Source organism: Phytophthora infestans, genomic scaffold (genome assembly GCF_000142945.1).
Source record: "Phytophthora infestans T30-4 supercont1.20 genomic scaffold, whole genome shotgun sequence".
Lineage (NCBI taxonomy): Eukaryota > Oomycota > Peronosporomycetes > Peronosporales > Peronosporaceae > Phytophthora > Phytophthora infestans.
In genome coordinates, this window is record NW_003303739.1 from 1,110,044 (window position 1) to 1,122,735 (window position 12,692).

A 12,692-nucleotide genomic window follows, 5' to 3' on the forward strand; every position below is an offset into this window, starting at 1 on the left:
AGTTTTTTCCCATTGTAAAACCTGTATTTACGTGGTACGATGCGTAATTATAAATACAGTACCCTAACTTGATTTAATTGAATTAGCAACCTCCCAATGGGTCTTCTATTTGGCATCTTACAGTGCTAGGAGCTGTATGGTACACCGTACCGTGTCTGATGCACCGTTTAAACACCAGCTGTACTTTATTATTAATAATTGACAGTCTTTTGAGGTGTTTATACGCGTCTTTATGATCAGCCACCACTGCTGTAGGTGCCACCGTGCACTACAGCAGTGGTGTACTCGAGTCGCTAATGTACCTGTACTGTAGTCCACTGGAATACCTACATGCGCAAGTCCAGTGTGGAGTCTTGAGTCGTTCACGTTGCCCATTCAACAAGGCTATCCCAAAGAAGAGTTTCTACCCAGATGGAGCAAGTGAGTGGAGGCAAAGCTCGTGCGACAATCAACAATTGCTTCCCGATACAAAAACATGGGTACAGGCTGTACTACAGCACCTTGCTGTACCGCAACCTTGCGCATGAATTAATCAGAGACACACTTTCGCTTTCGCTGCATCCGCCCCAGGTCCACCCATCTTTTTGCAATGGCCAAGTTCACTCTCGCTGTTTCGACGCTTCTTGTCGCGTCGGCTGCCGTCTCGGCCCACGAGGGGCACGACCACTCGTCGTCGACCCACGACGAACATGAGCACTCAGGCTCTGCCGCTTCAGGCACCGTTGGTTCGGAGTGCTCGGCCGACGTGAGCGAGGCGTTCATCGCGACTGTCGACAACAGCACCTACTTCGAAACGTGCGCAGAAGGCATGACCTTCAACATCACGTCGGTCTTCGACGTACTCAACTTCACGGACTCGGAATTCTTGACGTTCTGCAACTCGTCCACGTGCCTCGAGCCCGTGCATGGGCTCATGGGATCGGTCGACTGCCTCATCACGTACCAGGGCACGCCGCGTGACCTGGCAGCTGAAGTCGATAAGCTCCATGACCAGTGCCACGAGGTCCTTGACGCGGCGGACTTAGAAATGGACATGGGTGGCCATGCGCACAGTTCGGGCTCCACTGGCTCAGCCTCCGGTTCGTCCGACGCACCGTCCGTGGTGGTGACGGTAGGATCGGTGGTCTCTGCTGCGATCCTGGCCGCCTTCCTGGCTTAGAGTACTGTATTCCCCCTACCTATTTCGAATCGTATCGAGACTGCTGAAGCCAAGACCTTCAAGGATAGCTGGCAGACTGAAAAACACCTTATCAATCTGAGGATTATATGAGCTACTAGGCTACAAGAACGTAACAATACTGGTAATAAAGCTCGAGTTTATCTGTAGCTCTTGGTTTCTATACCAGAGCAGCGACAGCGGTGCAGCCGCTGACTGCAGCTGCGACCAGAGATACGCTCACTGCTGACGCTGCACTGGAGCCCGTGGTGCCACCACTGGTGGAGCTGGTGGTGCCGTCCATCTTCATTCCGCTCATACTCATGGGCATGTCGTCGCTGTCGGTGGCGTCGTCGTCGTCATCGTCCGTGCCCAGAGCCCTATGGCACTCGTCATGTAGTGCCTTGACCTCTTCGGAGAGGTTGCGCTCCGTGCCTTCGTACAGGATGAGGCAGTCGGACGGGATCGAGTGAATCATCTCGTGCACAGGCCCAAGGCACGTCGATGAGTTGCAAAACATGAGGAACTCGGAGTCCGTGAAGTTGAGCACGTCGAAGAGCGTGGAGACGTTGAACGTCACACCCTCGTCCTCCACTGCGCAAGTGTCGTAGTACGTGCTGTTGTCGATAGTTGCAACGATGGTCTCGCTTACACTGGACGAGCACTCGTCGGCGGCCGAGGCAACCGACGCGAGTAGAAGCGTCGAGGTGGCGAAGGTGAAGGCGAAGCGAGACCTGAGCCATTGGACGGAGTGCGAACGGAGTGGGGGCAACGACGCGAATTCGAAAGTGACTTGAGCGGGGCGGCTCGACAGGGGTGAGATCAAGGGTAACTCGGTGGCACGGCGGCATGGCCAGCCAGCATTGTTCAATTGGCTTTGCTGCTTGAATTGCAGGTTGAATGAATAGTCCTGCGCTCGACTATTTTGCGGGCACAAAAGCGTCCAAACTTACTACAGTACTGCACCCCGTTTTCGCGGGGGTGGAACATAAAGGATTTGCAAAACAATCAGATTTTAGCAGACAAACAATTGTTCATTTGGATTCAGGCTCATCACATCCGGAGGTTTATCAAAGGTCTAAGGGCGCGAAAACGGGGTGCAGTACTGTAGTAGTATTATAGTACGCTAAATTGTTTTTGGGAAAAGTAAAAGAGTACATAGAAAATCATTTCGCTTTTTATATACTGCAAAAAAGGAAAGTATTTCAACAAACCTGTTTAAAGAAAAGTGTCTCTCGCTTCCGCGACTATAATATTGTTAATTCTGGCCAAATTTGCCCACACCCAAACTCCCATCTAGGCGACTGATTGGTAAAAAAAGAAATTTTGTTCAGAGTGAAGGTCATACAAGTTGAAGTCAACCATGGAGGCAGCGGACGCGGCAGCATGCTCACCAGAACACGGTCTACCACTGCTTATTCGCGTACTACAGGCTAGGATACTCGAAGCAACAGCTTGCGCATTTTCACTAAGTCCGAACGCACTGTGAGCAACTGGGTAAAGATCTATAAGCAGAAAGGAGAATTTCAGCGCGCCACGACAACATGGGTCTGGTGCGTAGGCGAGGATATGTCTTGCGCGAGAAGAAAGTCGCGATTCGAGGGGAGTTCGAGCGGAAGCCCCTCGTTTTGGTATTGGCGTTCATCGGCGTCAGCGGAATACTCAACCACTTCAATACAGATGGTACCTTCGACCGTGATAAATTCACGAAGTGTTGCCAAGACTTTGTGCACTCGCCAAAAAGACTTGTATGCCAATACCCTCGGTCTGGATATTAGATATGCTGCCATTCATGGGATCCCGAGATTATTAACTACTTGCGGAGCGTTGGCGTGGCTCACAGTTTCCTTTCAGCATAATGTCCTTTTTTCAATCAAATAAAGTTCCTTTTTGGATTTATAACGCGGTCATTTCAGCGCCATTACGCTGAAATCATCTAGCAAGACTTGCTGCCATATGTCGCTTAGACCTTTCGTCGTTTTGAAAGATTTGACATGGGAAAGACAAGATATCCGCACAGATATCGGATTTCTCGGGTGGCAAGTCACCTCTCCCAGAAATCAGAAGACGCGATCGACAATGAGAGCCAACACGGAAGAAGTAGTTAGTCGTAGGTAACGTGCCGCTCACTTGCAAATTTGCTCGCTCGCGCGCTGATAATGAACACGTCCACGATAACGAAGGGGTCTCTGGCGTTCCTGGCCCCCCCCGCACGCGGAGTCTATGAGTGTGTTTCAATATGTGCGGGTAGACCGTGTCGACGGCGCTCAAGTGCACGTCAACATCGTGGATCCTGGTGGGCCGTCTGACGGAGAGGCGCTAGAACCTATTGATCTGGATGTGGTGAAGAAGCGAAGGGTCAGCGATGACGAGGGAAAGCTGCTGCCGGGCTCCTACGTAGGCAACCCTGTCGCATTCATCCAGCCGGACGGCATTGACATGGACACATGTTATGCGGTAGTCGTGGGGTACCACATGAATGCAGACGCAGTCCTCCATCTTCGCTACGTTGCTGGCGCGCGCAAGTTGGCCCTGCAACAGCCCGCTAACGTCGTAAAGGTCGAGTGGATTGACTATGACCTTCAAGTAGAAGGCGGTTCCTGATGAGGAGGACGACCAGGATAAGCGGGAAGTGCAACGCAAAAATCACATATTGAACGCCATCGGAGGAGGACCAATCCGTCATGCAGAGTTCGGCACATATGCAGTCGACGAGATGCGCTCGAACACGACAACGACATTTCGCCCAACGACGATTGAAAAGGACATCCACGACAAAATTGGCCACCCAGATCATCAAGGTAAGGATTCACAACGCATTCTTGAATACGAACAGCAGGCCCGTGGTGCCGAACTGCGGCTGTGGACGCCACCAGTGCTTCGAGGCGCATATGATTTTGGGTTTCGCATTCGGGGACTGTCGATAATGCACTTTTTAGGACCTTCTCGGTCGGCTTTGATGAAGGGCGAAGTGCCGTCAGTGAACATGACGGACTTCTCTCGAAAGAATTGTATCCAGCCGGCTACGAAGGATCCATCTTACGATAACCTAAAGGAAGCATTGAGAAACCTTCGCCAGTTTGGAGGCGGCATTTACAACGAGAGTACAGTGGACTTCATTCGCGCGATTGAGCACTTCGTAGAGAGCTTTGGTAATACTGGTGTGCCTGACGGCGGTACAGCAAATGCCTGGTATTCTGGATTGACGCAAAGTTGTGTCAATTTCGAGGATTGGTATTGGCCGAAGGCCTGATCTCGGCGATGCGAATAAAGGACGATCTGTCGCTCCATGACCCCCTACCAGCCGAGCTCCTGTACGATGAGCAGAAGACGATGATAGCCACGCTCAAGGCGCAGCTGGAGGTTAAGCCTACGAGCAACGCGCAGCCTTACTCAGGCAGTCGGGAAACGCGTCAAGCGAGAACAAGAGGGATGTACTGCGGCACATGCCAAAGCAAGGAGCCTTGAACCTCTGCATGAAGTATTTGTCCAAGAAAGGATGTCCAGGAAGCTCTGACGGGACATCAGGCAAGTGTTTCTCCACTAAGCGGGCTCATTTCCGACCTAAGACGCTGCCTGAACCTGTGAAGCAGCACATTATCAAGAATTTCGGAGGTTTGGCGCCCGAGGTCGCGGACCTCTGAAGTGAAGGCGTCCCAGCTCCACAGTCAAGTATTGGTTCCAGTTTGGGTCCTCCATCGACATAGACAGTAGGTGGTAGAGGATCTGAAGAGAAGTCTCCGTCAAAGGACTTACGAAAGCACCTTTCAGAGAAACACAAGAAATATATGGAGACTTTAAAACGAGTTAGTGACCAATATCGAGCTGAGACCGAGCACAATATCGCTGCAGTGGCTGCCAAAGTGGGAGTTCCAAGTCCACCAGAGTAAGATATCGATGACACCGTAGATATGGGCAAGGTTGAGCTCCTAACGCAACTGGCACTCGCGGCGGAAATGACACTCCCTGACTTTGTACGGCTTGTTCGAGGACAAACCGATGCCGACCCGAGGCCAACAAGAGCTTGTTTCAGTTAGACCAACCACCGAATTCCAGTTAAGTCGATACGTTTCGACGCTGGAACATCGTGGTGAGGCAAGGAATTGTTCCTGAGTGGCTGTCGCACCGACCGGCTCGACAAAAGGGCCGGCCAAACAATTACAACTCAACTTACATCCATCTTTCGCAAGTCTGGCGTCATCTGCGTAAAGGACAGAGAGATGGTAGGTATCTGATAGTGAAGGAGACACTTCTGAAGCAGTGGCAGGAAGTCTTCGTATCGCCTGTGGGAGTAGTTGATAAAACAGGAGCGGATGGCCCGGATATTCGCATCATCGACGACTACTCCTTTCCAGACGGAGGTTCAGTCAATGACTTCACGGATCGTGCCAACCTTCCAGACGTCAGCTATAATCCGCCTCGGGATATCGCCATGAGGATACATGTCTTGAAGTTGAGCTTCCCGAACGCACGGATTCTGTTAATGCTCGGTGATGTTGCAGGGGCCTTTAGGCACGTGCCTATCCATGCCGATCACGTGCATATGTTTGCATGTGTGATCGATGGTCTCCTTATCATCGACTTCTCATACGGGTTTGGCTGGTGTGGATCCCCAGCTTCATACTTCCTTCCCGGCGCGCTAATTAACGGGTTGTATGAGTGTGGACTTCCTCAAGTACGCTTTGAGACACCTCTAGTGGGATCATTCTGGTGCGATGACCATACTTGCGCAGAGGTAGACGAAGGACTACGCTGTTTTGTGGCCAATCTAGCTCTACGAAGAGCTATGGCTACAGTACTAGGGCCCGCAGCCATCAATGAACGCAAATTCACGACATGGAGTGAGCGATGCAGAGCGTTGGGCCTCGAGTGGGATACCAGCACAGGCGAAGTCACCATCCCAGTAGCGAAGATCGAAAAGGCCCAACTGATTGTCTCTGGCGTCATAGGTGCTGGTACCGCCTCAAAAACAACACTATTAAAACTGTTGGGCTGCCTGCGCCACGTCATGACGTGCTGTCCGCCTGCTCGATCGTTTTTCCAGCGATTACAAGCCATGACAACGCCGCTCCGACGTTACGCAGTCCGCAAGATCGACGATGCCGCTCTCGAAGACTTAAAATGGATCCGACTCAGCACGAGCATTTCAATGGCATTCCTGTCGGTCAATTCGCCAACGTGGCAAATCCCATAGTGCACGTGCACATGGATGCCTCAAATGACGGTCTATGCGCCCTTGAACCGACACTCCACCAGTTTATTCGCGTACAGTTCACCGCTGAAGAGCAGGCAGCATTCACAGACGACGTCTCTGTGAATTCTATTAACGTTCGCGAGCTCCAAAGTGCGGTGCTGGCGGTGCTACATTGGGGCCTAACGTGGGTTCGAATGTATCCACACAAACCGATCCACGTACGCTGCTGGATCGACAACACAAGTGCAGTGTCGTGGACGCAGCGGCGCAATAGCCGACAGCCTCTCGCGCAGCTATACAATCGGCTACTGTCACTGGCGGAGTTCCAGTATGCCATCCTGTGCACGGCCAAGCACGTGGCAGGCGAGAGGAACACCATGGCAGACGCCAGATCACGAGCCTGGCGTTCGGACCACCCTTTGTTCGAGATGTGGACTAACATGTCGTGTGCATGGAGACAGGTGCAAGTTCGTCCACCCTTCGACGATCTCTCGAAGCTATGGGCGCAGTGCTCCAGGGACGCGCCATCACAGAGCTTACCTCAGCCAAATACCGGACTCACTGGAACCAGTGGTGCCGATTCTCTGGATGGATGAGATGGTCTCCGTGGCTCGACGAAGAGCCCACACAAGCGAGTTCAAGACTCGGCCTATTCGCTATATACTGCTGGAGATACGGCTGGAATAATTGCCACCGAGGGAATAAGTATATGACGATTCAGTTGAAACTATCGAGTGTTCGCTGGTATCAGCAGCGATTCTGGGATTTTCGAGTGGAGTCGTCTCCTTCACTAGTCATCTTAATGCGAGGAATCAAGCGCTTGTCCGACCCGACTCTGAAGAAGCAGCCTACCAGCCCGGCATTCTTGCGTCTGCTGCACCGGCGCCTCGACTTATCTAGACCCCGGACTCGACTTTTGTGGGGCTCCGTTCTGCTGGCTTACTTCTTTCTCCTAAGAAGATCGGAATTTCTACGAATGGGAACGCAACGGAGATCATATTGCCTAAAAGCATCGGATGCATTCTTTTTAAATGGAAATGGAGTGAGAACCCCATATCGTATGGCAGTGTCAGTGACCATCGGACTGTCAGGCGCGAAGAATGATCAGTACGGCAGAGGTGCGTGGAGAACAATGCTCGCAACCGGGGACGGATGGCTGTGCCCAAAAGTGGCGCTAAGACACATAAGACAAGCGAGAAGTGAACTCGGACGAGAGGATGCCCTGCATTTATGTGTAGATCTGGATGCAGAGGAAGTGACGAGGACATTCAAAAAGCTAGCGGCGTCTATTGGGATTCGTGAAGAGAACTACTCTACCCATTCCATTCGGATTGGCGGCGCAACGTCTCTGTTGAATGGAGACGCTGACAGCTTGGCTATCAAGTTGCTTGGTCGATGGTCGAGTAGCTGCTTCGAGGACTACCCAGTACAAACGGCGCAGTCAACAAAGGAGTTATCACGCAAGATGATCTGAAGCCAAGCCCGTGGTCGTGCTAAGCATTGTTCTTGGGGCCACTCACAACGCCCCCAGACTTGGCTGGCGGTGGTTCAACACGATTGAGTTGCCCCATTAAGGTTTCGCATCACGGAAAGACAAGATATCCGCACGGATATCGGATTTTCCGGGTGGCAAGTCACCTCTTCCAGAAATCAGAAGACGCGATCGACAATGAGAACCAACACGGAAGAAGTAGTTAGTCGTAGGTAACGTGCCGCTCACTTGCAAATTTGCTCGCTCGCGCGCTGATAACCCTCCCACCACTTGGCTGGCGGTGGTTCAACACGATTGAGTTGCCCCATTAAGGTTTCTTGCATCACGGAAAAACGTTTGAGCACAGTGGTTGGAAGCGCCAAGGACACTTTTTGACCACACTGGACCAGTTTCCGCAGAGACTCGAGCACGGCCAGAAACCAACGCCAGCGAGCGTAATCAGGACAACTTGGGGCTTACCGAGATGGAATAAATTATAGTGAGCAGAAAAACCTTTTAGCAACTTCAATCTCAGCCGCAAAAACTGTGACGTGAATTTGGAACGTGCCAATGCAGACAAAAGCCCATAATTTCACTGCTTTAGCGGGCGTGACCAATGTTCTCAGTATTCAGGAGCCGATTTGGATCGTGAGCAGATATGGGGGAGGGAGGAGCAATATTCGCTTGAATTACTTGAAGTATGCCCTCACGTATCACCAGGTTTCGCTCCAGCTCTTCGAGACGTCTTGCAACGGCTCCATTATCACGACGAACCTGTCGGACAGCGTCTAACGCCGCTCGCACACAGTCTAAAACTACCTTTGTCGATTGTGATAATCTAACCATACGCTGTTCCAAAGGTGAATCTGTCAAGTGAAGCAAGGTCGCGGCTGTAACTTCTCAATATCGTGCTCCCACGCTGATCGATTAAATCTCCTTGTAATGTGGTTGCCCCACATGCGCCAAACCGCAGCAGGTCCTTGGAATGTTGATCCCCATTTAGCTTAAAGACATAATATAACATCCCTCAACGATAATTCAGCCGCTGCTCCCGCACGATCCGTGTGCTCAGGTTGAATGCAAGTCTTGGGCTCGAGATATGCCCGTACCAAAAAATCTCGTTAATTAAAAACATCATTGGGGCTACACACAAATGACTACATGTAGCCACTTGGAGACGGAGAAAGTTTTTCACGCTGGTGAGCTTTGTGTATGAACAACGCTATCCTGCACGATTTTGGTTTTGGTCCAGCAAGGATTTACGTTTCATTTTACTCAACTACGGGTGAAAATGCCCTAATGGGCCTACTCTGTGCCACTACTTTGGCTTACACGCTAGCACACGTGTATGAGGAAGCGCAAGATGCGTTCCACTTAGATTAACTACACTCTGACCAAAAGTATAGATTTACCTAACTGTAAATAATTAAAGCAACGCCGCTTTCCGGTAAAATTGAGAGCTGCTTATTTGTTTTTGTTTGGGATTCCTCCTAAAGTGATATTCTAATGAAATGCACTTATTCAAAACTGCCTTGGATCAAATTCTGAGTAATTGTTCGTTTTAACGCTATGTTTTTCTTTCGCATCTGTTTCGCATAAAATTTGTCATTTCAGGAGCGGTACAGAATAGTTTAATATCGGGAAGAGAGTATTATTCGGGAATTTCCGTTGTTGTGCGTTCTACTTAAAATTTCTGTCCTCGGTTCTTTGAATAAACGTAGCGCAATTCTATTATGGACTTGCCTTAAATGAGAATCATCTTAAGTACGCAAATCGACCACTAAAGTACGATTTGGGCCGTTTCGAAATAACAGGACATTGGTAAATGAGTGGCTCACTGAATACACTGCATATGTAGGAACAAAATGGCAGAGTTGGTCGGAATACATAGTGCATGCTTATAATTAAAATAGGGAGTTTAGGAGACGACTTGTATCGGTGTATTTTGCATTTTGTAGACCAAACTTATCAATCATTTCTTGGATGCTTAAAGGGGCTTTAAGCATCGCACAAGCTCGCTTCAGCACTTGAAGGAGTTGCAGCTGACATCATGCTGCGGAACTCAGCTGTAGCGGACATTATTGTCGATGCGATTTCCATTCAACGCGAGAAGCAATCCGCTTACTGCATGGGGCGCTCGGGCATCGTTCTCGCGGAGCTGAAAGCCTTGCTCTTGGAGCTGCTTTTCATGGCGTCATTTATTGGAGTTCCCATCTTTTTTCATGTGAAAATTACACCGGTCCTGGACCATTCTTTCAAGCGTGTGATAAACGCGTTCCTGGCATCATTACCCACGTGTAACCGAATCTTAGCAATTCATAGCTCAAACAAATATGACAGTTACCTGCGCCGGCGTCCGGTCGTGCTCTTGTCCAGTTTCACCGTCTGCAATTGTCCAGTTTCACCGTGCTGCCGTTCTTCTTGTTCCTGGTTGTCCACCAGTTCCGTAAAGTACCGCGCCATCGCTCTCAGAGTTAAAGAGACTCTTCATATCGAGGCCAGTTGATTGACAGCTTGCTTGACACGCTTACCTCCTTTTCCATGAGGAGCTGTGGGGATCACCAGCACTTCGACAAGCAGAGCCCATGATCAGAGAATCCAGCTTATTGCAGCAAGGTGGCAATCGCATGGATGCCGAGACGCAGGGTAGGGGTGAAGCCGAGCTGCAACTGCAACCAGTTGGTTGTCACGGCGCTCCTAGGGTGAATTGTCTTGCACTTAAGTAGAGTTGAGCTCGAAGTAGTCTAGTTTAGTCTCTCACTTTTGTATTTGCATTGAATCAAGTATCCAAGCATTTTAGCAGGCGTAATACAGGGCACAAAGATAACTTTAGTTCAAGTGGACCACTCAAGCATGGCTACCGCAACTGAGTACGAAAGTGACGGCGATGTCGTCATGCAAGGAGCGCATTAACCTGTGTTTGAGTTCATCCGCTCAACTGAGCTGGGCGAATGAAGTCAAGATGCACTAGTCACGTGAAAGAAAAAGAAAGCAGTATGAGGAGGCTTTCCGTCAACGCTGCGTCGAGAGTGACGAGCGTCACTTCTCACTTTGTATATGCAATAAATCAAGCAGCCAAGCATTTTAGCAAGCGTAATACACGGCACAAAGTTAACTTTAGTCCAAGTGGACCACTCAAGCATGGCTACCGCAACTGAGTACGAAAGTGACGGCGATGTCATCATGCAAGGAACGCACCAACCTGTGTTTGGGTTCATCCTTTCACCTGAGCTGGGTGAATGGAGTCAAGATGCACTAGTCACGTAAAATAAAAATAAAAGCAGTATGAAGAGGCTATCGTCAACGCTGCGTCGAGAGTGGCGAGCGTCCAGAGGTGGCAAAGCGACCGGTAAAGTTATCGAGCGAGCCAAAGCTGCTCGGAGTACTCTGCCTGTACGAGCTACAGAAGCCCGTCGATGACGTGGGTATGAATGAGCTGAGGCCTCTAACCAGCCAACGAGTGCATAGTCTGAAGAATGCCCAGGTCCCAGACTTGGAGGCACTCTTCAAAAAGCATTCGAACATCGATACGCAGGAGGATGATATGGACGCGCGGGTGTTGAAGTATATCCACGATTTTCAAATTTGATCGAGAGGAACGGGCTTGGAGATGTATTTGCCAAATCTGGGTACAACGAGCGTATGAAGTTGCGTTGCGATTTTCCGATCGACAATCTGAAGCCTGCAATCCTTCGAGACGAAGCTCGTCATCATACTAGATATGTCGACCAAGGGGCGAAGCGCAACGACTTTGTCCTGTTTCGGGATATTGAAGGGAAATCCGAGCGCAGCACACGTACCATACCCTGTCCAAAGACCAAAAAGACAAGTTGAACTCGAACAAACGGGATATGGCTACAAACGAGCGGGACACGGCGACTAGCAGCTTACTGCCAACAGTCGGCCGTTCTGTTGTTCATTGTGGGGGCTCGTCGAGGTCGGCGGATACGAAGAGCACGCCCCCTCGTACGGGACGCTGGCACTGTCAGGGTAGTCACTGGTAACGAGACTGTGTGGCAGTAGTACAACGGAGAAAGCCGCAGCAATTGAACGCATGAAGTCAATGCGAGCCTCGTCGAGAGCCAAGAAGGTCGCTCCGGTCATTGCGATGAGCGAGGTCGTTGTCAACGGCTTATTATCGCTCCCGTACTGTGCAGACCCTGGTGCTACCTCGTGTTACATCTCGAGGGAGTCCCTTGACGAGCTGGTAGAGCTGGGGGCGGTGATTTCTGTGCATCCATTAAAACAAGAGATGGATGTCACTGTCGCTGGTGGCTCAGTTATCGTGTGTCACGATGAAGCCAAGTTGAACTTAAGCTTACAGACGGTGGCTGACCCTGTCCACTTGAGCTAAGTGAGCTGCATTGTGTTAGAAGACATGAAGAGGAGCTCATCCTGGGTAAAGACACGCTCGGGTCTCTGGGAATCGATGTCAACGCTCCGTTTTCACAGTTGGCGTCGGGTAGTTTCATCGAGGATCATGATCCGTGTGAGACTCCAAATTCATCGCAGGTTGTACCTGACGATATTGGCCAGCATCTTGAGGCTTTGGTGATTGCGGCTGGAGAGAATAGTTTTGATGCAGAGTTCCTGCCAATACTTCGAGATTTGGTTTTAGAATTTGAAGATGTCTTTCGAGTTAAGCTCGGCAATGATTCACCAGCAAATGTGGATCCACTGTAAATTACCATCCAGGATGGTGCTAGGCCGTTTCGAACGAGGTCCAGGCGCTACGCTCCCGCGCAAAGTGACTTTTTGAGGACGCACACGCAGAAACTATTGACCATGGGCTTTATACGTCGTAACCAACAGAGTCCTTGGGCTTGTGCGGCGATACCAGTACTAAAAGCGGGCCGTCCATTGGAGTTTCG

At 50.4% G+C, this 12,692-nt stretch overlaps 4 protein-coding genes across 4 annotated transcripts; 3 read left to right on the forward strand and 1 right to left on the reverse strand.

Annotated features, from left to right (window-relative positions):
• Window positions 1–589: 589 nt before the first annotated feature.
• PITG_10772 (putative GPI-anchored elicitin INL11b-like protein) lies at window positions 590–1,159 on the forward strand (the record flags this gene model as incomplete). Its single annotated transcript, XM_002901557.1, has 1 exon — window positions 590–1,159. The coding sequence occupies one exon, from the start codon at window positions 590–592 to the stop codon at window positions 1,157–1,159; it is 570 nt and encodes a 189-aa protein (XP_002901603.1).
• A 389-nt stretch (window positions 1,160–1,548) lies between these two features.
• On the reverse strand, window positions 1,549–2,146 carry PITG_10773 (elicitin-like protein; the record flags this gene model as incomplete). Its single annotated transcript, XM_002901558.1, has 3 exons — window positions 1,549–1,567; window positions 1,600–1,948; window positions 2,110–2,146. The coding sequence occupies 3 exons, from the start codon at window positions 2,144–2,146 to the stop codon at window positions 1,549–1,551; spliced, it is 405 nt and encodes a 134-aa protein (XP_002901604.1).
• A 554-nt stretch (window positions 2,147–2,700) lies between these two features.
• Window positions 2,701–4,800, forward strand: PITG_10774 (uncharacterized protein; the record flags this gene model as incomplete). Its single annotated transcript, XM_002901559.1, has 5 exons — window positions 2,701–2,839; window positions 3,408–3,553; window positions 3,747–4,332; window positions 4,404–4,556; window positions 4,685–4,800. 5 exons carry the CDS (start codon window positions 2,701–2,703, stop codon window positions 4,798–4,800), a joined length of 1,140 nt encoding a protein of 379 aa, XP_002901605.1.
• Window positions 4,801–10,962: 6,162 nt separating this feature from the next.
• PITG_10776 (uncharacterized protein) lies at window positions 10,963–11,655 on the forward strand (the record flags this gene model as incomplete). Its single annotated transcript, XM_002901560.1, has 4 exons — window positions 10,963–11,033; window positions 11,140–11,377; window positions 11,461–11,579; window positions 11,652–11,655. 4 exons carry the CDS (start codon window positions 10,963–10,965, stop codon window positions 11,653–11,655), a joined length of 432 nt encoding a protein of 143 aa, XP_002901606.1.
• Window positions 11,656–12,692: the final 1,037 nt, after the last annotated feature.